Source organism: Aethalodelphis obliquidens, unplaced genomic scaffold, assembly GCF_003676395.1.
Source record: "Aethalodelphis obliquidens isolate GAN/ISIS:26980383/991018 unplaced genomic scaffold, ASM367639v1 scaffold8, whole genome shotgun sequence".
NCBI classification, from domain to species: Eukaryota; Metazoa; Chordata; class Mammalia; order Artiodactyla; family Delphinidae; genus Aethalodelphis; species Aethalodelphis obliquidens.
This window is the reverse complement of record NW_020837952.1, coordinates 2638578-2663703: the sequence shown is the minus strand read 5'-3', so window position 1 is coordinate 2663703 and position 25126 is coordinate 2638578. Positions and strand designations below refer to the sequence as shown.

The 25126-nt window shown below is 37.1% G+C and overlaps 1 protein-coding gene across 5 annotated transcripts in view; it reads right to left on the bottom strand.

The window, feature by feature from the left end:
- LARP4 (La ribonucleoprotein 4) overlaps window positions 1-25126 on the bottom strand; it is a 64809-nt gene that overhangs the window by 5723 nt on the left and 33960 nt on the right. For 4 of the 5 annotated variants that reach the window (XM_027106257.1, XM_027106254.1, XM_027106256.1 and 1 more), the window contains 5 exons: window positions 10122-10334; window positions 9485-9612; window positions 5400-5609; window positions 4704-4752; window positions 1992-2153 (listed from right to left, as the gene is read on the bottom strand). In XM_027106257.1, coding sequence (XP_026962058.1) covers window positions 1992-2153; window positions 4704-4752; window positions 5400-5609; window positions 9485-9612; window positions 10122-10334 — 762 coding nt within the window. Of the gene's footprint in view, window positions 1-1991; window positions 2154-4703; window positions 4753-5399; window positions 5610-9480; window positions 9613-10121; window positions 10335-25126 lie in introns of those variants that run through there. The other variant, XM_027106258.1, reaches the window with a different exon arrangement.

Below are 25126 nucleotides of genomic sequence, written 5' to 3'. Positions count from 1 at the left end.
CGGGAGAGGCCACAGCAATGAGAGGCCCACGTACCGCAAAAAAAAAAAAAAAAAAAAAAAAGTATCTGTGAGGACTTCCCTGGTGGCGCAGTGGTTAAGAATCCGCCTGCCAATGCAGGGCACACGGGTTCGAGCCCTGGTCCGGGAAGATCCCACATACTGTGGAGTAACTAAGCCCGTGCACCATAACTACTGAGCCTGCGTGCCTAGAGCCCGTGCTCCGCAACAAGAGAAGCCACTACGATAAGAAGGTTGCACACCGCAATGAAGAATAGCCCCTGCTCGCCGCAACTAGAGAAAGCCTGTGCACAGCAACAAAAACCCAATGCAGCCATAAACAAACAAACAAATAAATGTGTCTGTGTATCACACCTCACCAAATCTCAGAAGCCATCAACTTTAAAACACACCATTATTTTATATACTAAGAAAAAACACTGCCACTAAAACTACAATAGTTTTTTAATTATAAAACAGCCTGACTTTCATGGGGAAAATGTAATAATAATAATTTTTTTTTTTTAAAAAAAGGTCTTAGGGGCTTCCCTGGTGGCGCAGTGGTTGAGAGTCCACCTGCCGATGCAGGGGACACGGGTTTGTGCCCCGGTCCGGGAGGATCCCACATGCTGCGGAGCAGCTGGGCCCATGAGCCATGGCCGCTGAGCCTGCACGTCCGCAGCCTGTGCTCCGCAACGGGAGAGGCCAGAACAGTGAGAGGCCCGTGTATCGGGGGGGGAAAAAAAAAAGGTCTTAGAAGTGGTGAAACAATTACAAAATTGCATAATTTTTTTAACAAGGGAAGACAGTGAAATACCTTCAAAATTCTGAGGGAAAATGATTTCTAATAGAGAATTCTACAGAGATAAGCTACTGATCAAGTGTGAGAACAGAAGAACATTTCAGAATGCAAGATCTCAAGAAATTTATACTAAAAACCTTATACAGGAAGCCTGGGAAGATGTGACCCACCATAATTTGGGAAAGTCATACAAGAGTAAGAAAAAGAAGGGATCCACCAAAGAAGAGTAAAGAAAATTCCCAGGATGACAGTGAAGTCCCAGGAACACAGCTGTGCAGAGTATAAGAAAGGAGACATAATAATAATATACCATAAGCCTCAGTTATGGAAAAAAATGATGCAATATTGAGATGTGACATACAAATGATGGCATAGCCTAGTCTAACTGGCAGTGTCTTTTACTTTCTTAGTGATACCAAAATAATGGGGCATCTTGTAATTGATGGCAGCATAGATATGATGAAGTACAATATATTGAGAGGATGAGAAAAGTATATTGGTTTAAGAGAGCTAATCCCTCAGCTTCCAGAATGTAAAGTTAATAGACAACATCTAAAACTGAAAAATCTAAGAAGGAGCAGTATAAACATGTTAATTAGATATACAGGGATAAATGTCAGGAGAAAAAGCTAGAGTTGAAAGTGGTAGCAGGGGACTACTATTTTTCATTATAAGCCTAGATATACTATGTACATGTACCCTTGAAAATGAAGCTGAATTAGAAACAAAAGGTAGAAAATGAGAAAAATTTGTGGGGCATGAGGATTTAGCATATAAAGAGGTCTACACTTAAAAAAACATTGTAGGATGGGTCATCCCAACCTTTTGACATCAACTCTCCATTTATTTGGAAGACTGAGTTTACCAGAGTAGCTTAGAATTCATTCGCGTTATCACTTAATTATCGATATATGCACTTAAGTGGAAATGACACTTTCCATTCACCTTTCATAAATTAGTTCTACCAAGCTGGGTTGACTGATACAAAGACAGGCAAAGGTGAAGAAACATTTTATTGACCTTGTGTAGCTTTATCACAAATCTTTTCATAATACTCAGAGTATGCTAAAAACTCATGAATAAACACTATGATAGAAATAAACATTGAGTGCAAATAAACTGTTAAAAAACCCTGAAAACAAAGGCAAAAGATTGGTCCCATAAGATAAAGATTGGATGCTTCAGTGTTTACCTTTTCTTTGCAGACACCTTTAACAACATCAGACAACCTACTCTCCAAAACAAGTTCACCTGGCGTTCTTGATGAACTTCCAGGTAAAGGAGGAAAGTTTGAGGCTAATAAGTCAAACTTTGGTGTTGGAGCCTTTGCTTCAGCTGTTGAAGGATGGGGTCTCTAAAAGACACAAATCAAAAAACAGGTTACATGCTCATCTCATTCTCTAATCCTGTACCACAGAAGCTGAAAGCTCTAAGAAACAAACCAAACTCCACCTAATGAAGAGAACTGTTCCTCTATAAATTCCTGGATTCTCATTTTAGTTCTCATTAGTATTGATCAATCTGACCTATCTTTAGTCAGCTCCTTCTATTGGTTCTTTTGCAAACTCTGCCACACTCTTTAAACCTTCTAATCAATCTCCACTATTCTTTGCTTTCTAAATTTGCTATACCCTCTTCCATAACAAAAATAAACACAAAAACCCCTACACTATCTAAATTTGCCATCATCTTTTCTCCTTTTATAGTCTCAAGGGAAAACAATATCCTTCCTTGAAAATCTTTTCATCTTTCTCCTCCACCTACCACTCTCTATACCCTGACAAGCCTCTCACTTGTATCTTCTTCTCTACTCCTTCACCGCACCACTAAAATTGCTTTGACAAGTCACCAGTGCCTTCTTCCACAATGCAAAATCTGACAGACTTTTTTTTCTGACCTCACTCTAGCATTTGGCATGGTAAACATTCTTTCCGGTGGGAGCTCATTCTTCCGTTAGCTTCTGATACCTCTTTTCCTTCATTCTCAGATCCGACAAGCATGTGCTCTTCTCCCCCTGACCACCTCTTTGGATGGTTTTGGTTTCTATATGATTGCCACTCTTTCTCCCTTTCCATACTCTCCCTGTGTGATATCCATTATCCACAGCTTCAACTACTACCTACATGCAAACAACTCTTAAAACAATCTTTTTCACTTTTTGGTGAATTTTTGGCTGCACAACTCTGAAAATTTACCAAAACTCACTAGGTTGTACGCTTTAAATATTTTCAGACCAGATCTTTGCCTGAAACCCAGATATCAATTTGCCTATTAGCTATCTCCACTTGGATTTCTCTTGGATACTTCAAACAACAAAATGAATAATCACATTTTTCAGCCCCACAGCTACTATGTTCCTCAAGTTCCATTCTCGGTCCTTTTTAAAATCACTTACTCTACTGAGAGTCCCCTGCATGATCTCATCTACTCTTGTAACTTTAATTACTACATGTAAGCTTACAAATTCTAAATTGTACCTCTAGCTAAGATCTCCTCACTGCACAAGGGTACCCCCACCCTGCCCTTTGTACTAAGAAGCATGCCGGTCTCCTGTTTCTTCAGTCCTAATCTTCAGTCCTCAATCCAGGTATTTTCAACATATTAAACAGACCTCTAACCTAATCTCTCCTCTCCTCAATTGTTCAGGGCCACTTGAGGATTCACATAGACTGCTACAATGGTATCCTAAAAAAGGTGTTGCCTAAAGTCTCAAGGCTGCCATGGTATAGAAAGCTATAAATGAAAACCCAACACTTTTAAAAGGTTCACAGTTTGCCCCAAGGACTATTCTTTTTGTTATAATGCAATATTTTTCTTCTTTGAAAATCTGTACCTTTTCACTGCTTAAACATGTGATATCTGTATACTTATATGTATATGTACACTATATAGTATACTATAGTATACTATATAGCATACTATTAAATATGTATATAATTCACTACTTATACATGTAAAGTGAGTATTATATTTCACATTTATGATATAAATGCAGGGTTTTCTTCAGACCTCCATGTCTTCCTGTACTATTTTTATTCCTCAACTCCTTTTGACCACAGTTAAGAAATGGGAAACATTCACCATGAACAAACCACACACACAAAAAAAATATGAATAATTTGAAGCTAGGTAAGTGAGGATTCAAATAAGAACCTGCCTAGAACTATAAAAATTTTTTTAAAAATCTCGAAGTGGTTTTACAGGATTGGCAAACATAAGAATCAGCACTAGGTAGAAAACTGCCCCCAAGTAACAATTAATAAATAGTATAACAGTTTCCAACACCATCCAACAGAGCTTTAAAAGTGAATCACATATACTACCAGACTGGCAAAAAATCATATACCTTGTAAGGCTTATGGATAAACAGAAACTTTTTTCAAAGAGTGAAAATCAGCACAACCCCTATAGAAAGCCATTAGGCAGCAACTTACTGAACTGTGACTCAGAAATCCCACTTCTAGGGATTCTCCTTCAGATACTACTGCACACATAGGAAGTGATGGTTGTATGAGGTTATCATTGCACTGTCTGTGGCAGCATTGTACAATCAAAAGATTGAACCTCTTTAAATTTCCATTAATAAAGCAATAATTAAACTTTCCATGGAATATTTTCATATATTTTATTTTAAACCATGTGAACAGATTAGGTATTCAAGTAATTTTTTTTAAAAGTGAGCAACACAGGTCAAAGCTCTAACTATATGTGTGCTTTAAGGGTGAGGGGTAGTGATGATGGCGGATATTTCAGGGTAAGAACAGGCTCTAATTATAATCAATATTATAATCAATAAAACAAAAACCCGGAAAGATACACCAGAAGTCAACGCCATAGTAAATCACAGAAGAAAAAAAAAAATTGAACGTATGTAATTAAAGGTTAAAAAAACCAAAAAACTTACTGGGATCCTTTCATCTTCCCGACGTCTTCGACCTCTGAAGAGAGTTCTCCTTTAAACAATGACAAAAGGGAGTGGGGGTGGGGAAGCAGGTGGGAGGGACAACTCATAAGTTTCTTCAAATGTATACATTCTATCAAAGATGGGTGAACTTCTATTTTAAGTATCTATACTTCCTAAATCTCCTTTATTATTAAAAGATATATTTTCTTCTGAAGAGATCCTGAGCTAATCTACCAAAAACTTCACCTACTACCACCACCACCACTAAGTAAGCTGGGCCCATTTTTATTAGCAGTGCTCCCTCCAAATCAGAAGCATATTAGGGTTCATTTTTTTTGTTTTGTTTAGGAAGGGTAGATAACATATAACCCCATTCCCACAGTTTAGATGTTGTTAGAAATTAAAACTATGATGCAGATGGAATCTTATCTTTCTAAGCTAATCTTTCCTTAGTGAACTGTAAAGAACTTCAGAATAACTTTTATAAACCTCTGACTCAGAGCTATATGGGCATTCTGAATTTCTTAATTATGAAAAACTAGTAACACATATTACATGAATAAAGTATTTATTTAGCATAACTATATACCAATAATTAAATTTAAAAATCACTAGATCGTGGTCTTCAAACATTCATATTATGATTAAAGAATTTTCATATACCTTATTTCCATATTTATTACCATATTTCCTTACCTGCCCCTACCATAGTCCCCATTCTGTTCCATCTGCAAAGTGGGAGTCTCTTTTGGAAGGTAGCTTTGCTCCTGGTGCCCTGTTACTGTAGGGTTATGTCGTTCAGTTGGAAAGTTCCTTGAACCAGATCTGTTCAATGGTCCATCCCCCAATGACACAGAGCCCTCTGTTGAGTGTTCTGAACCACTTGACCTAAAATGAGGCTTCACACTATAAGAAATATAAGACCATATATGTGAAAGGATAAATTAAAATGGAAAATATTTTCTCTTAATGGTAGAGACTCTTAACAGGCCAAGTTAAAAATTGCCTTCTGCTGTATTCTGATTTTCCATAAACTGGGTTGGACACAGAAGCATTGTGTTGTAAAAATGTAAACCCTTTAATGTCTCAGACATATTATTTTTAAAAGGCAAAGAATTTTTACATTAAAAAAAAGCTGTTTGGAGAGATTTGGGAGGTGATCCAAAGTTCTTCAAGATAAGGCTACTTCTACCCCCAAAGTTAGGATATAACTAGGATTTTAGCTAATTTCTTTAACACGAACTGCAGTTCTGACACATCTAAATCAGCCAGGCTGGAAGCTTATTGAGTCTATGCCATACATTCTCAATGGGGCAACAATACCCACAAAGGGAGTAAGAACTGGCATACATTACACAAATAGATATACAATAATCTCTAGTATTAAATTTTCATATGGGGGAATTGGGGGAAAAGTCTAAAAAAACTCTTTAGGGGACTGATAATTTTTTTTTAAAGTAAGGAACAGTGGAATATATTAAAATCCCAGCTTCCTACTAAGCATCCCTCTCCAAATGAAATCAGTTGTTCAAAGATCCAACAAAGATGTGAGACCAAAAAACTAGAAAAATATAACGCAACTAATAGCCTGGCATGACTTCATGAATTAAGGTATGGAATCTGGTAAAAAACAAAAAAACAAACCAAACCAAAGACAAACAAAGCAAAACAAAACAAACACAAAAACCACCTACATCTAACAAAAGTAGCTTTTATCTTGGATGATGGGTATAAGTACCCAACTCTCTTAACAATTTGTAAGCAGATGAAGCTAAGGCAGGGTAAAGGAGAGAGGATGCAGTTTAATCAATAGTGAAAACATCTAAAGTAAGCCCAAGAAACTGAGGACCCTGGCTCTACAGGAGATTAAAAAAGGAAGTATTAGATTTCTATTTAGCCCCTTGCTTGAACTTTATATACTCCATTTTTTTACAGTCTATTTTCATAGTTACAAATTTATAATATTAATAACACACTGTAAATTCCTGGTTCTTTGCATAGGGATTTTAAACCTCATAATTATGAACAATTAAACATTAATTCCAATAGCATCTCCAGCTATCCTACTAACTCTTTGGAGAGAATAACAAATTAGATTACTACTACTAAAACTTAAACATAAAAATTAGGCTATAATGTTGGGCTAAGTCTCATATACAATACTTTTCCAGATAATTACTTATGCGTTACAAAATAGTTTCTGAATAGCAATGAAATTTACAGTATGTCAACTAACACAAACTAATTTACATTATCCATCATATCTGAAAACGACCTCATGAGGTAGATATTGCTGTTTATGTATCTGTTCAGAAACTATCACTCACTGAAATTCTCTCATTGCATTTCAATACATCCAGTAAACAAGTTATTAGGTTTAACAGCCCTCAGATCTCATAATCTTACCCTTCACAGAGAGGGACTTAACAATCGCAGTCTTGGCAAAAGAAAAAAGGATGATGAAAGAAAGAAGTGATAAAAGATGTAAAGGAAGAAGGAAAATGACAGAAAGATAAAGTATGAAAGGTAGAAAATTGCCCAGACTTCTGAAAGTTAGTCCTATTCTCTCTCAGTAGGTCTAGTGATCATCACTGGGCTGTTACAAGGTTAATGTAATAAACTGCTCTTGACTGATAACTTAAATAAATAAAAATAAAGGCCTGGCAGTGGTCACTTCTTAGAAGTAAGAAGGAAGCAAGGATTTGGGTTGGTGGTCAAAAGGTTCTAGTTCATCTGCAATATCTGCATTTTTATAAGGAAGTATTCGTGTATTATTTCTGTGACTAAAAATTAACAACCTGTATTGGTCAAACAAATGCAAAAAAATGTACACAAGTAGTTTTGAATAACAAGCAAAATTATACTAAACCTATCCTGTATCTTCAAAACCAGATATATATCCTTATAAGCAAGAATGACTTGGGACTTCCCTGGTGGCGCAGTGGTTAAGACCCTGCGCTCCCAATGCAGGGGGCTTAGTATCGATCCCTCCTCAGGGTACTGGATCCCACATGCATGCCGCAACTAAGGCGCCCACCTCCTGCAACCAAGGAGCCCACCTCCCAAAACTAAGACTGGGTCCATCCATCCATCCATCCATCCATCCATCCATCCATCCATCCATTCAACCAACCAACCAACCAAGTAAGTAAATAAATAAATATACTTTTTTAAAAAAGCAAGAATGACTTGACTGTCATTCTTGGCTTTCTTATTGTATTTTTATCTCTTTTTTTACCTCTTGAAAGCACAGCAGTGCTCTCAAGTGACAATAAAGGAATACCATAAGCCCACTTAATGTATTTTTAAGTCAAGCATTTGCAAACACCAATACTTTTTGTTGTTATTAAAAACTGTTTTTAGTCTCTTATAACCAAGACATCTACTTCACGTAGACGTAACTGTTTAAAGCAAAATTTACCTCTTCAAAGAAACGTGAAATCAACAGATGCATATTTTTACAAAGCTACTATTTCTAATCATGAGAAATCTGTATCTCCTCACAAGGGAAGTTATAAACTGTCATTTGTATTAACTCAATTATTATTATTATTATTTTGGGGGGTTCGCGGGCCTCTCACTGTTGTGGCCTCTCCCGTTGCGGAGCACAGGCTCCGGACGTGCAGGCTCAGCGGCCATGGCTCACGGGACTAGCTGCTCTGCGGCATGTGGGATCTTCCCGGACCAGGGCACAAACCCGTGTCCCCTGCATCGGCAGGCGGACTCCCAACCACTGCGCCACCAGGGAAGCCCATTAACTCAATTATTTTTAAGAAAAAAACTTTACTAGCTATAGTAGAAGAAAAGAAAATGTGCTAATCTCAGGTCTGCTGATGATGAAAAGCCATGTAACCCTAGCAAGGTATTCATCCTCTTCAACTTTCACTTTCTTCAATTCATCTGTAAAATTAATTAAAACTACATCATAACAAAGGTCTTTCCAGATTTAAACATTACTGTCTCTGTGTGCACATGGAAATTAAATAATCTTTTTGGAACAACAGGATGGAGGTTAGAGGACAGTGTGTGTTTTTAAAGCTCACTGTACTTCTACTCGTATGTCCTAGCAATACTTCAATTTTGCTGTTATTACTGTATCACCAAACTAAGGGTCATCTACAAGAGCACAAGTAATCTTTTGTTTATAAAGAATCCTTTATTCTTACAATATGAAGAGTTCTCATTCGAAACTTCATAAAGCAATTAAGAATGTGTATATGTAGTAAAATTTTCTGTACACTTAAAAATGATCTTCAGGGAATCCCCTGGCAGTCCAGTGGTTAGGACCTGGTGCTTTCACTGCCGTGGGCCCAGGGTTTGATCTGGGGAACTCAGTCAGGGAACTAAGATCCCACAGGCCGCAAGGCAGGGAAAAAAAAAAAAGATATTCAAATGCTTTAACCAATTGTGTCAGTTAAAGCGAGTACATGGCTTCCCTGGTGGTGCAGTGGTTAAGAATCCTGTAGCCAATGCAGGGGACACGGGTTCGTGCCCTGGTCCGGGAAGATCCCACACGCCACAGAGCAACTAAGCCTGTGCTCCACAACTACTGAGCCCGAGTGCCACAACTACTGAAGCCCACGTGCCTAGAGCCCGTGCTCTGCAACAAGAGAAGCCACTCAATGAGAAGCCTGTGCACCACAACGAAGAGTAGTCCCCGTTTGCCGCAACTAGAGAAAACCTGCGCACAGCAACTGAAGACCCAACACAGCCAAAAATAAAATAACTTAAATAAATTTAAAAATAAATAAATAAATTCCAGCTATCGTTTTTTATCTTACCGATTTTTTTGGAATGGTCGACCCATATTCACAGCAGCAGCAGCAGCAGCAGCAGCAGCAGCAGCATTTGTTTTATAAGATCCTGGTGAATTAAAGCCATTCACAAAACTACCATTGGGAAAAGGAGCCTAAAAGAAAATTTTAATGTTTAAAAGCTATTCATAGTAAAGACAAAAATCTGGTGTGAAGGTCATATGAAACTTCTAATGAACTAACCTAGCATCAATTTCTTTGATAAGCCAAAAATAATTTTAAACATTTGCAATACTCACTCCAAGTTATCACTTGAATTACAGAACAAGGAACAACTGGTTCAACACTTAATAAAGAATATTTCTCTCTGAAAAAGTTTCACAAAACTAAAATCATTTTAAATCATTCAGGATTTTTCCAGTCTATTAATTTACCCAGCAACATTTAAAGAATAAAATGATAGGAACCAATAGCTCAACTCTTAGACTTAGTCATATGCATATATTTGATATGGGGGATTAAATATCCTTATCACCATTTACAAGCCAGAAAGTAACCAATATCAACACAAAACAAAATAAAACATGAACTCTAATTCTAGCTGATTTCTTCAAATTTCAGCTTCAGTGAAAAAATTGTATTATTCTGTGAGGATTTCACTTACCAGTGGTGTTTCAAAGTAAGGTGTGGGATTTGGAGACCAAGACTGAGGCACAATACTATAAACAGAGTACTGTTGGTGAGGATTATATACAGGCTGCATAAAGACCGGTGAGGCATACTGTGCTTGAGTTTGAATGGGCGGACTATACATACTAGAATCCATTAATCGATAACCATTCTTAGCAAAAAACGTATTGATGGCTTTTATCCTTGCCTAGAAGCAAGAAGAACACAAAGGATATAATCACAAAGGATAAAGTGTATATTTTCACAAATACATTTAATTTACATTTGGAACATATTTTCCATGACATTATTTCCATGTACTATAGAGTTAGTAGAGCAAAAGAAAAGGAAATGATTGATAGCTGTACTTTTAAAAACTTTTACATGGCAAATACAATTAATACAATAAACAAAGTAAAACAGTGAATGTCAAAATATTAAAACTAACTGCAACTTATCACAAGGGGGAAAAAGAAAGGCAAATGGCTCTTATATGAAAAGATGCTAGACCTTGCTCATAAGAGAAATGCAATTAAAATGGGATTAACATTTCTCACTTATAAAATTGGAAAAAGTCTAAAAATTTGACAACATACTCTATTGATAAGGCTGTGGCAAAACAGGTACTCTGATACATTGATGATGGGCATTCAAAACAACACAACCCTTAAAAAGGAAAATTCAGCAATGTCTTCCAAAATATCACATATGCATATTATCATATTCTTATCAACCCCACTTCTAGGAAACTTTACCGCATATACACAGACCAAAAAGAGGTTTTTTAAAAAATGATGCATACGGCTACTCACTGACACTTACTATGATAGGAAGTGGGGGGACGTGGGGGGTGAGGGGGCTTAGACCCACATCTCTCCCAAACACACACTCACACACACGAGACAACCCAAAAGTCCATCAATGATTGAAAACGACGTGGTATATCCAAACAATTATCAGATGTAAGAAAAAACAAAAAAAGAAAGAAACCTGAGGAACTGCTCTAAATATTATAATGGAGTGATTTCCAGAAAATACTATTTAAAAAAAAAAAAAGAGGCAATGCAAGGAGAAAGGTATGTATAGTAAGGTGTTGTTTAGATAAGTTAGATGTGGATATGAAGATATACTTGCATTCATACAGACACGTGAATATGAATTTAATATACTGCTTTAGATATTTTACTTTTAAGCCATGCACACACTGAATAAAATTTTAAAAAATCAGTTTGTAAAAGTTCAATGCAAAATGAACCTAAATGTGTATCCAACTAGAGGAATAACACAGAGAAACTCTAAATGACTTTTGGTACTGTTATTCTGAGACTTCTGTCTGTGATTTTGGATACAGCAAATCATAAATTATATTGGGGTCACTGACATCTGAGATTTTCACGTGGGAGAAAAGAGATGCAGACAGCAACTGAAGAAGTAAAAACCATGTAGCCTGAATTTAAATCGAAAGCATCTATACAAACTCATGATATATACTGTCATTAAAAAAAAAGTATTTAATAGCTCTGTTCAAAGAAAAAGCTTAGAAATAACAAACAATTAGCCAGAAGCACTCCTTGTGCCTAACCAGTGGACTGCAAAACATTACTTTCCCATAAAAGTAACATGGCAACTCCAGAGCCTTGTGACACAAAATGTACAAGAGCCTGGAACATCTTGTCACACTAGAGAGCAAGGAACATTGAAAATTACCATTACAAAAGGACTCAAAGAGGCCGTACTTCATCAGTAAGGACAACGAACACACCAAATATGTTTAAATATTCAAAACCAAAAAATATCTGAATGGTCGTTTTTGAAGGTTGCCAGGGAACCGACACATTATTTTGAAAACTGGTAGTAAAAGCTAGAACCAAGCATTTATCACACATTGTATATATGAGCTGTACCTCAAGGTAATGAAGATGAAGGAAAGCTTTTCTTTATGGAAGTGTTTCAAATAATAAATGGAAAAAAGCACAGAAATAGTACCACTTTGCAACCATTAACAAATCAATATATCTAGTCAATGATCAGCAGCAGCTAGTATAAGAGAGACACACAAAGACATATACTACATGTTTTTGTTCTCTTTGCTGCTCCAAAATAAAATCTAATTCTGATTAAGCCTCTAGATCTAGCTACCAATTTGCATGAAATACAGAGGTCAGAGGATCGTGTTAAACTACACTCAAGAATATAACTTGGGACTTCCCTGGTGGCACAGTGGTTAAGAATCCGCCTGCCAATGCAGGGGACATGGGTTCGTGCCCTGGTCCTGGAAGATCCCACATGCTGTGGAACAACTAAGCCCATGCACCACAGCTACTGAGCCTGTGCTCTAGAGCCCGCGAGCCACAACTACTGAAGCCCATGCACCGCAACAAGAGAAACCACCGTAATGAGAAGCCCGCGCACCGCAACGAAGAGTAGCCCCCACTCACTGCAACTAGAGAAACTCCACGTGCAGCAATGAAGACCCAACGCAGCCAAAAATAAATAAATTTATATTAAAAAAAACTTATTAAAAAAGAGCTCGTTTTTAAAACAAGAAAAGAATATAACTAGTCAATTCAAAAGTGGGCAGAGAACTTGAATAGGTATTTCTCTAAAGAAGATATATAAATGGCCAATAAGTAGGCGAAGAGATGCTCAACATCACTAATCATTGAAGAAATGCAATTAAAACCACAAAGAGATATCACATCACATTCATTAAAAGAGCTACTATCAAGAAACAGAAAACAGCCAAATATTGGACAGGATGTGGAGAAACTGGAACCCTTGTGCACCGTTGGTGGGAATATAAAGTGGTATAGCCACTGTGGAAAACAGTATGGAGGTCCCTCGAAAAATTAAAAATAGAATTACCATATGACCCAGCAATTCCACTTCTGGGTATATATGCAAAAGAATTAAAAGCAGAATCTTGAAGAGAAATCTGTATACCGATGTTCATAGCAGCCTTATTCACAAAAGCTAAAATGTGGAAGCAAACCCAAGTGTCCATCAATAGATGAATGGATAAACAAATTGTTGTATATACATACAATGGATTATTCAGGCCTTAGAAAGGAGGGAAATTCCGCAATATGCTACATGGATGAACCTTGAAGACACCATATTAAAGTGAAATAAGCAAGTCACAAGGAGACAAATACTATATGATTCCATTTATATGAGGTAAATGGTCAAAAATCAAAAAGTATGGGCTGAAGGAGGGGAAAGTGGAGAGTTCCTGTTTAATAGGCAGAGTTTCAATTTTACAAGAAAAGAGTTATGAGAATGGATGGTGGTGATGGCTGCACAACAATGTGAATATGTTTAATATTATGGCACTGATAAATGAAATTAAAATTTAAAATGGTTAAGATGGTAAATTTTATATATGTGTATTTTAACACAATAAAAAAACACATAGCTAACGAAATGTATAATGTGAGAAACTTTGTAAGACAAATAACAGTGGTTTCAAAAACATACTTCCAAAAGTAAAACTGAAGAGGTAGAGGACAAAATCATAAATTGTATTTTATATTTTTATTATTATTATTTTGCCGCTCCCCGCAGCTTGTGGGATCTTAGTTCCCTGACCAGGGATCGAACCTGGGGCCCCAGCAGTGAGAATGCCGAGTCCGAACCACTGGACCACCAGGCAATTCCCCAAATCATAAATTTTAATAAAGAAAAAAGAGAAAGAAAAAATGTGAATCGGGAAAATGTGAACAGTACCTGATGTTTAAGAAATTATTGTTTATTTTTCAAAAAGTGTGATAGTAGTGTGGCTATTTTTTTTTAATCCCTTTCTTTTAGAGATACCAGTATTAGTTTATTTACATACAGATGAAATTAAGTTTCAAATTTGCTTCAAAAAACCTGGGGACATCGGGAAGTAGGTGGGATTAAGATGAAACAAGAAGAGCCATGCTCTACTAATTAATCTATTAAAACCAAATAAATATGCTATGGATAAAAGGGAAATAATGTTCTTAAAGACTGAATAAAAGGGGAAATCTCAGCAGAGAAGGAATATATTGTTTAAAATAGAAATGCTAGAACCCAACTTGAAGATGAATTCAAGTCCACAGAAAGTATCCAATCTGAAGAAGAAAGAGATGGAAGAAAAACAGAATCGCAGTGAATCAAGCAATACTACATATGTGTAACTGAAGTCTCAAAAGGAGAGGAGAAAGTGAGGCAGAAAATTTTTTGAAAAACTAGAGGTTGAAATTCCCCCAATTTGGTGAAAAGCATCAATTTACAAACAATAAGTTCAGAACACCCCAAGCAGTATAAATAGAAAACCATAGCTAGACACATTAGAGTCAACCTACTGAAAACCAAAGAGAAAACAAAACAAAAAATATCTTGGCGGCAGGCGGAGAAAAACAACATATATTACAAGAATGACTCACTAGAAAGAACAGAAGCCAGAAAACAATGCAATCTTAAAAGAAGGAAAAAAATTAAAACTATCAACCCAGAATTCTGTATCCATGTACATGTATCAATGTACAGAATTCTGTACCCATCAAAAATGAGTGTGAAATACAAGACAGCTTTAGATGAGGAAAAACTAAGAAAACTCATCCCTGGTGGGCACTGTTATAACATCAAAGGAAGTTCTTTAGCCTGAAAGGAACTAATACCAGGTAGAATTGATCTATGGAGGAAGAGCAATAAAAAATGCGTTCTTGGGCTTCCCTGGTAGCGCAGTGGTTGAGAGTCCGCCTGGCAATGTAGGGGACACGCGTTTGTGCCCCGGTCCGAGAGGACCCCACATGCCGCGGAGCGGCTGGGCCCGTGAGCCATGGCCGCTGAGCCTGCGTGTCCAGAGCCTGTGCTCCGCAACTGGAGAGGCCACAGCAGTGACAGGCCCGCGTACCGCAAAAAAAAAGAAAAAAAAAGCGTTCTTGCTTATTTACAAGAGAAACAAGATAAAATGTGAAGCAACTTATTAGCACACACAATAAATGTTTCCCTGGACTCCTTCACAAGCATATCTCTAGGCCAAAGTCTGCAAGGACCCTTGACCTTGGATGTCCACTGCACAAGAGTGAGAGCTCTCCCAAATTATCATGGGTGATTTTTATTAATTTTTGAATCATGAACACTATAATTTTCCAATTAATTGGGCACAAAGATACTATAATAAAATATAGCACTATGGTATAATAGCTTTTATAACTATTTTAAATTTTTGTGAAAAACGTAAATAACTATGATTTAGAGGAAAACACATGCAAAAGCATCTTTACATAAAATAGATAAAATCTAAGAAAAATGATAGGTCTAAATTGGAGTTTAAGCATTTAAAGCCATTTTATTAAAAAAAATTGTCAGAATCTAATTTCACATCAGATTTTAAACTATTTTAAAATAAATAACTCTCCATTAAAAAAATCTTTCTTAGGTTAAGAACAGAATTACTAATATTTATATTTTGTATTTGTATATGCTGTACTATAAAACAGAAATCAGTATGTATTAAATTAATTTACTTCATCAAAGAGCAAGTAGTAAAGAAATCATGTTAATATGCTGCAAGGAGTGTTTACATTCAATACAATATGCTTTATGGATTCAGGAAAGAGATTCTGTATTAGGTAGGGTAGAATACATTACTGTAATGAATATACAAATGATTTAAAAGGCCCAAACACAAAAAAATTACATTTACCTTGTTAATACATTTAACAAAATACGTTTAAGACAAGTACGCCGAAAACTACAAAGCAATGAGGAGAGAAACGAAAAGCCTAGATAAATGGAGATACCATGTTAGAGGACTCGATATTAATAAGGTGGCAATCCTCTCAAATTAATGTATAGTGTCAATGCAATCCCAATCAAAATACCAGCAAATATTTTTGTAAAATCGACACACTGATTTGAAAATTTATATGAAAATGTTAATGACTTGGAATACCAAAAATAATTTTGGAAAATCAAAACAAGTTTGAGAACTTACATATTATCTGATTTTGTAACTTATTATAAAGCTATAGTAATCAAAACAGCAGGGAACTGACTTAAGGGACAAACACAGATCAACAGAAAAGAACAGAGTCTAGAAATAGACCCAAGCACATATATGCTTTAATAGTCAACAAAGGAATAGTCTTCAACAAATGGTGCTGGAACAAGTATTATACTTCTTTTAAAAAAAGAATCCTGACTTTTCCTTCCAAAAAACACAAAGTAACTTGATATAGATCATAAGACGTAAATATAAATACTAAAACTATAATACTTCTAGAAGAAATCATGAAAAAAAATACTCATGACATTAGGAGGGGTTGATTTTAGAGAAGACAAAAATAATGAACCCTAAAAGAAAAAGGAGATGAAACAGACTTCATCAAAATTAAAAGTCTACTCTTTAATATACACTGTTAAGAAAGCAAAAGGCAATTCACAAACTAGGGCAAATATATTTGTAATACACATCTGACAAAAAACTTGTAACCAGAATACATAAGGAACGCTTACAAATCAATAATCAGACTAACAACCAAATTTTTAAAGATAGAAAAAAGATTTAAAAAGACAGTTAACTAAAACAGATGTATGGAAAGAACGAAGATGTCTAAGAACAAGTGACTAGATAATCAAATCGCACTACAGGCATACCGTATTTTATTGCACTTTGCTTTATTGTATTTCCCAAATATTGCAGTTTAAAAAAATTTTTTTATGTATTTATTTATTATTATTTTTTTTGGCTGCGTCAAGCCTTTGTTCCTGCATGCAGGCTTTCTCTAGTTGCAGCAAGCGGGAGCTACTCTTCATTGCAGTGCGTGGGCTTGTCATTGTGGTAGCTTCTCTTGTTGCAGGGCACAGGCTCTAGGTACGTGGACTTCAGTAGTTGCAGCACACAGGCTCAGAAGTTATGGCTCACTGGCTCTAGAGCACAGGCTCAGCAGTTGTGGCACATGGGCTTAGTTGCTCCACGGCATGTGGGATCTTCCCAGACCTGGGCTCGAACCCATGTCCCCTGCACTGGCAGGCGGATTCTTAACCACTGTGCCACCCGGGAAGTCCCCACACAGTATTTTATTAGTTTCAAGTGTACAAAATACTGTCCAATATTTTTATATCAACAGCATTTAATAACTTTGTGTCTCTGTATGACATTTTGGTAATTCTCGTAATATTTCTCACTTTGTCAAAATTATTATCTTTGTTATGGTGATCTGTGATCTTTGATGTTACTAATGTAATTGTTTTGGGACACCACAAACCATGCCCATATAAGGCAATGAACTTAATCAACAGATGTGTGTTTCTGACTCCACCAATGGGCAGTTCTCCCGTTCTCTATCTCTCCTCGGGCCACCCTATTCCCTGAGACACAATAATATTGAAACTGGGCCAATTTGGCCCTAAAATGGCCTCTAAGTATTCAAGTGAAAGAAAGATTCACATATCTCTCACTTTAAATCAAAAACTAGAAATGATTAAGCTTAGTGAGGAAGGCATGTCAAAAGTCAAGACAGGCTGAAAGCTAGGCCTCTTGTGCCAAACAGTTAAGCCAAGTTGTGCATGCAAAGAAAAAGTTCTTGAAAGAAATGAGAAGGACTACTGCAGTGAACACACGAATGCTAAGAAAGCCAAACAGCCTTATTGCTGATGTGGGAAAGTTTTAGTGATCTGGATAGATGACCAAACCAGTCACAACATTCCCTTAAGCATAAGCCTAATCCAGAGCAAGACTCTCTCTTCAATTCTGTGAACGCTGAGAGAGGTGAGGAAGCTGCAGAAGAAAAGTCTGAAGCTAGCAGAGGTTGGTTCATGAGGTTTAAGGAAAGAAGACGTCTCCACAACATCAAAGTACAAGATGAAGCAGCAAGTGCTGATGCAGAAGCTGCAACAAATTATTCAGCAGATCTAGCTAAAATAAGTAATGAAGATTTTCAACGTAGACAAAACAGCTTTATATTGGAAGAAGATGCCATCTAGGACTTTCATAGCTAGAGAGGATAAGCCAATGCCTGGCCTCAAGGCTTCAAAGCTTCAAGGACAGACTGACTCTCTTGTTATGGGCTAATGCAGCTGGTGACTTTAAGTTGAAACCAATGCTCATTAGCCATTCCAAAAATCCTTTGGCCCTTCAGAATTATGCTAAATCTACTCTATCTGTGTTCTGTGAATGAAACAACAAAGCTCAGATGATAGCACAACTGCTGACAACATGGTTTACTAAATATTTTAGGCCTACTATTGAGAACTACTGCTCAGAAAAAAAGATTCCTTTCAAAATATTACTGCTCACTGACAATGCACCTGGTCACCCAAGAGCTCTAATGGAGATGCACATTAAGATTCACGTTGTTTTCACGCCTGCTGACACAGCTTCCATTCTGCAGCCCATGGATCAAGGAGTAATTTCGACTTTCAAGTCTTATTATTTAAGAAATAGATTTCGTAAGGCTATATAGTAGCTGCCATGGATGACGGATCTGGGCAAAGTCAATCAAAAACCTCTGGAATTGGGGCTTCCCTGGTGGCGCAGTGGTTGAGAGTCCGCCTGCTGATGCAGGGGACGCAGGTTCGTGCCCCAGTCCGGGAAGATCCCACATGCCGCAGAGCGGCTGGGCCCGTGAGCCATGGCCGCTGAGCCTGCGCGTCCGGAGCCTGTGCTCCGCAACGGGAGGGGCCACAACAGTGAGAGGCCCGCGTACCGCAAAAAAAAAAAAAAAAAACCTCTGGAATGGATTCACCCATTCTAGACGCCATTAAGTTCATTCATGATTCATGGAAAGACAAAATACCAACATGAATAGGAGTTTAGAAGAAGTTGATTCCAACCTTCATGGATAACTGAGCAGTTCAAGACTTCAGTGTAAGAAGTAACTGAAGATGCGGTGGAAATAGCAAGAGAACTAGAATTAGAAGTAGAGCCTGAAGATGGGACTGAATTGCTACCGTCTCATGATGAAACTTAAACAGATGAGGAGTTACTTCTTATAGATGAGGAAAGAAAGTGGTTTCTTGAGATAGAATCTCCTTCTGATGAAGATGCTGGGAAGAATGTTGAAATGACAACAAAGGGTTTAGAATATTACATAAACTTAGTTGTTAAGGCAGTGGCAGGGCTTGAGAGGACTGACTCCAATTTTAAAAGAGGTTCTACTGTGGATAAAATGCTATCAACAGCACTGTGTGCTACAGAGAAATGGTTTGTGAAAGGACAGAATTGAGACAGCAAACTTCACTGTTGTCCTATTTTAAGAAACTGCCATGGCCACCCCTACCTTCAGCCACCACCATCCTGATCCATCAGCAGCTATCAACATCAAGGCAAGATCCCCCACCAGCAAAAAGATTACAACTGGTTGAAGACATGGATGATGATTGCCACTTTTTTTAGCAATAAAGTATTTTGAAATTAAGGTATGTACATTTTTTGACATAATGCTATTGCACACTTCACAGATTCCAGTAGAGTGTAAATGTAACTTTTATATGCACTGGGAAACCAAAAAATTCGTGTGACTTGCCTTACTGCAGTGGTCTGAAACTGAACCCTCCATACCTCCAAGGTATGCCTGTATATTCCTACACTGGAATACTACTTGGCAATAAAAAAGAGTGTATTACCAATACATGCTACAATACGGTTTACTGAAAATAATTATGGCAAGTGAAAGAAGTCAGGTACAAGAGAGAATATACTGTGTGGTTTCATTCATATGAAACTACAGAAGAAAACAAACATATAGCAGCAGAAAGCAGATCAATAATTGCCAACACTGGATGTTGATGAGGGGAGACTGAGTGAGAAACAACAGTGCATAAATTTGCAAAAACTAATAAAAATGTATGCTTCAAATAAGTACATTTTATTGTATGTAAACTATAAGAATGTTGATTAAAAAAGAAAATTTTTCTTAGAGAGGGCCTAGCAAAACTACATTCAAATCCAAAGGCATAAAGAAAAATATCAATCTTGTAATCTTGCTACAACAAAATGGATTTCCACACAAATACCACAAACATAGTAACAATACAAATAGTTAATTTGACAAGAAGATTAAGCTCCTCTAAGAACTCATACAAATCAATAAGAAAATCTTCACAGAAAAATAGTCATGGGGACTTCCCTGGCAGTCCATTGGTTAAGACTCCATGTTTCCACTGCAGGGGGCACAGGTTCAATCCCTGGTCAGGGAACTAAGGTCCCACATGTGTAGTGTGGCCAAAAAAAAAAAAAAAAAAAAAAAAAAGTTGGAAAATCAGAGAATCAACTACAGGAAATTTTAAAGAAATAAAAAATACTGTAGGGACTTCCCTGGTGGCGCAGTGGTTAAGAATCCGCCTGCCAATGCAGGGGACACGTGTTCAAGCCCTGGTCCTGGAAGATCCCACATGCCATGGAACAACTAAGCCCATGCACCATAGCTACTGAGCCTGTGCTCTAGAGCCCGCGAGCCACGACTACTGAAGCCTGTGCACCTAGAGCCTGTGCTCTGCAACAAGAGAAGCCACCACAGTGAGAAGCCCGTGCACCACAACCAAGAGTAGCCCCCGCTCACCGCAACTGGAGAAAGCCCCCGTGCAGCAATGAAGACTCAACACAGCCAAAAGTAAATAAATAAAATAAATAAATTAAAAAAAATACTGTAAGAGTGTAAATTGGTTCTACCTAATAAGTAAATGGATATACTCTTCGATACAGATAATTTAGTTCTAGGGTATTATCCTAAAGTTATAATTGCATATATAAACAGAAAAACAGTGGTATAACAGCAGAATAGGCTCTATGCGTAGGTACCTCCACTGCATCAATAATTAAGCAAGAAAGAGTGCTTGTACACTTATAACTAGGTGAGTGCTTGACAAAAGGAGAGGCTGCTGATCTTTTCTAAGTGAGCAGTACATAAAAGTAGCTACCATCCCTGCCCCTCAGTAGCTTGTGTTCCTGGAGTGGCTGGCTGGTGCCAAGGCATGTAGTGGGGACTTTGTTCTCCAAAAATTGAGGGTGCACTGTGGTTGGTCTGGTGGATTCCTGAGAAATCAGTGCCCATGCTCGCCTTAGTTTTTATTCACAGCAGCACTGGTGACTGACTTAAAAGGACAAAATCCTTTGCCACCAGCACTACCCTATTCAGAGCCAGACATTTAGGGAAATCTTTTTTAGGTCACATGCCAAATGCAGAGATAATGGAACAGAAATTTCAGTGACCACAAACAACAAGGAATATATATTTTACGAAAATAATTTGGAAAAGTCACAAATGAACAGCTATAGCCCTCAACAAGCAAAGAAATCAGTAATATATGAGGAGCAGGAGAATCAGATTTCCAGAGTTAACACTTTACACTACCTTGGCATGTCTAATTCTCAAAAAAAATTACAAAACACACAAGGAAACAAAAAACTATGGTCCATTCACAGGAAAAACAGAATTTGATAGAAACCATCCTGAGGAAGCTCAGACATTAGAATTACTGGCCAAAGACGTTAAATCAACTATCTTAAGTATACTCAATAAGTAATGAAAACCATGGACAAACCTAATAGCGATCAGGAAAAAGATGTATAAACAAAATGATAAAAGGTAATCAGTACACCTACCCTTCAAGAAATGCTAACAGGAGTTGTTCAAGGTGAAATGAAAAGACACCAAACAATCAAAGCCATAAGAAGAAATAAAGAACACTGGTAATTACATAGGTAAATTTAAAAAATATTATTGTACAGTTGTCCCTTGGTATCCACAGGGGACTGGTTGCAGAACCTAGAAATACAAAGGGCTGACTGCACCTTTGGTATGTGACTCCTCTTTTTTCCTTATATGATTCAAAAGAGAAATGAACAAAACAATATAAAGTGATACCAATGGGCACACATATAAAGATGTAACCTGTGACAATAAGAATATAAAGGGGGATGGACAGAGAAGTATAGAAGCAGAGTATTTGTACACTACTGAAACTAAATTGGTATTATTCAAATGAGGTTGTTATATATTTAAGATGTTAATTGTAACCCCCAAGAGAACCACTAAAAAACAAAACAAAACAAAACTTAAAAGTATACAGAATAGGAAAGGATATCAAAATAGTTACATTACAAAATTTCAAAAAAGGCAATAATGGAGGAATTCAGGGGGAAAAGACATTTAGGACACACAGAAAACAAATACCTAAATGGCAGAAGTATTCCCTACTTATCAGTAAGAACTTTAAATGTAAATGGCTTAAACTCTCCTCTTAAAAGGCAGACACTGGTGGGTTGAAAAAAAAAACAAGATTCATCCATATGCTGTCTATAAGAGATTCCTTTTAGATTCAAAGACATTGAAATTAACAGAACTGAAAAGGGTATTCCAAGCAAACAGTAATCAAAGTACAGCTAAGATGACTATATTATTATTATGCAAAACAAAGTCAAAAAAGGTTATCAGAGACAAAGGAGATTATATATTGATAAAAGGTTCAATCCAGCAAAAAGATAAAACAATTATAAACATACATGCATCTACCAAGAGAGCCACAAAATATGTAAAGCAAAAACTGACAGAACTGAAAGGATAGACAGTTCTGCAATAATAGAGACTTCAATAACCCACTTTCAATAATGAATAATAACAAAACAGAAAAGCAATAAACAGGGACTTCCCTGGTGGCACAGTGGTTAAGACTCCATGCTCCCAATGCAGGGGGCCCAGATTCGATCCCTGGTCAGGGAACTAGATCCCACATGCATGCTAAAACTTAGAGTTTGCATGCCACAACTAAGGAGCCCTCCTGCCACAACTAAGACCCAATGCAACCAAATAAATAAATAAAATAAAAGCAATAAACAAACAGGGAACTTGAATAACACTACAAACACTGACAGACAGTACTCTAAACACCAGAGTATATATTTTTATCAAGTGTACATGGAACATTCTCTATGAGAGACCAAAACTGGTTTTAATAAATTTCAAAAGACTGATATCTTACAAAGTATCTCCTCTGTCCACAATGGAATGAAACTAGAAATCAATGACAGAAGGAAAACTAGAAAATTCACAAATTAAACAACACACGTTCTTAACCAATGGGTCAAAGATGAAATCGCAAGAGAAATTAGAAAATAATTTGAGATGAATGAACACAAAAACACAACATATCAGAACTTACTGGATGTATTAGCCATAAAAAGGAACAAAACTGGGTCATCTGTAGAGATGTGGATGGACCCAGAGACTGTCATACAGAGTGAAGTAAGTCAGAAAGAGAAAAACAAATATCGTGTGCTTCCCTGGTGGTGCAGTGGTTGAGAATCTGCCTGCCAATGCAGGGGACATGGGTTCAAGCCCTGGTCCGGGAAGATCCCACATGCCGCGGAGCAACTGGGCCCGTGAGCCACAACTACTGAGCCTGTGCGTCTGGAGCCTGTGCTCCGCAACAAGAGAGGCCACAACAGTGAGAGGCCCGCGCACTGCGATGAAGAGTGGCCCCCGCTCGCCACAACTAGAGAAAGCCCTTGCACAGAAACGAAGACCCAACACAGCCAAAAATAAATAAATAAATTTTTAAAAAATCGTATATTAATGCATATATGCAGAATCTAGAAAAATGGTACAGATGAACCAGTTTGCAAGGCAGCAACACAGACACAGACGCAGAGAACATACATATGGACACCAAGGGGGGAAGAGGGGTGGGTTGAACTGGGAGATTGGAATTGACATATATACACTAATATGTACAAAATAGATAACTAATGAGAACCTGCTGTATAGCACAGGGAACTCCACTGTACAGCAGAAATGAAGACAACATTGTAAAACAACTATAACCCAATAAAAAAGAACTTACTGGATGTTATAAAAACAGTGCAAAGAGGGAAACTTATAGCTATAAGCACCTATGTTAACAAAGAATGATCTCAAAGCAATAACCTAAGCTACCACCTAAAAACTAGAAAGAAGCAAACTAAAACCAAAGATAGCAGGAGGAAATAATAAAGATTAGAATGGAGATAAAAAGAACAGAAAAATGACAGAAAAATCAATGAAACTGAACGCTGGTTATTTGAAAAAATCAAGAAAATGAACAAACCTTTAGCTAGACTGACTAAGAAAGGTTAAAGATTCCAATTCCTAAATCAGAAATGAAAACTAAAATCAGACCCAAATACTGATTTTACAGAAATAAAAAGAATACAAGAGAACAGTGTAAACAAAGGCAGATCAACATGTGGATAACCTAGACGAAACGGACAGATTCCTAGAAACACACAAACTACAAAAACTGACCCGAGAAGGTGGAAATTTGAATAAACCTTTAAGAAGGAGGTTGAATCAGTGATTTTAAAATTTCAAAGAGGCCATATGATCCAGCAATCCCACTCCTGGACATATATCCAGATAAAACTATAATCTGAAAAGATACATGCACCCCTATGTTCATAACAGCACTATTTACAACAGCCAAGACATGGAAACAACCTAAATGCCCATTGACAGATGAATGGATAAAGAAGATGTGAGACACACACACACACACGCACACATACACACGCACACACACGGAACATTACTCAGCCATAAAGAAAGAATGAAATAATGCCATCTGTAGCTACATGGATGGACCTAGAGATTATCACACTAAGTGAAATCAGTCAGAAAGAGAAAGACAAATAGCGTATGATATCACTTATATGTGGAATCTAAAATATGACACAAATGAACTTATCTATGAAACAGAAACAGAGTCATATATGTAGAGAGCAGACTTGTGGTTGCCAAGGGGAGGAGGGGTGAGGGAGGGTTGGATTGGGAGTTTGGGACTAGCAGATGGAAACTATTATATACAGAATGGATAGACAACAAGATTCTATTGTACAGCACAGGGAACTATATTCAATATCCTGTAATAAACCATAATGAAAAAGAAAAGAAAAAAATTTCACCAATCCTTCTCAAACTCTTCCAAAAAAGTTGAAGAAGAAGAAACACTTCCTAACTCATTCTAAGAGGCCAGTATTACTCTGATAAAACAGAC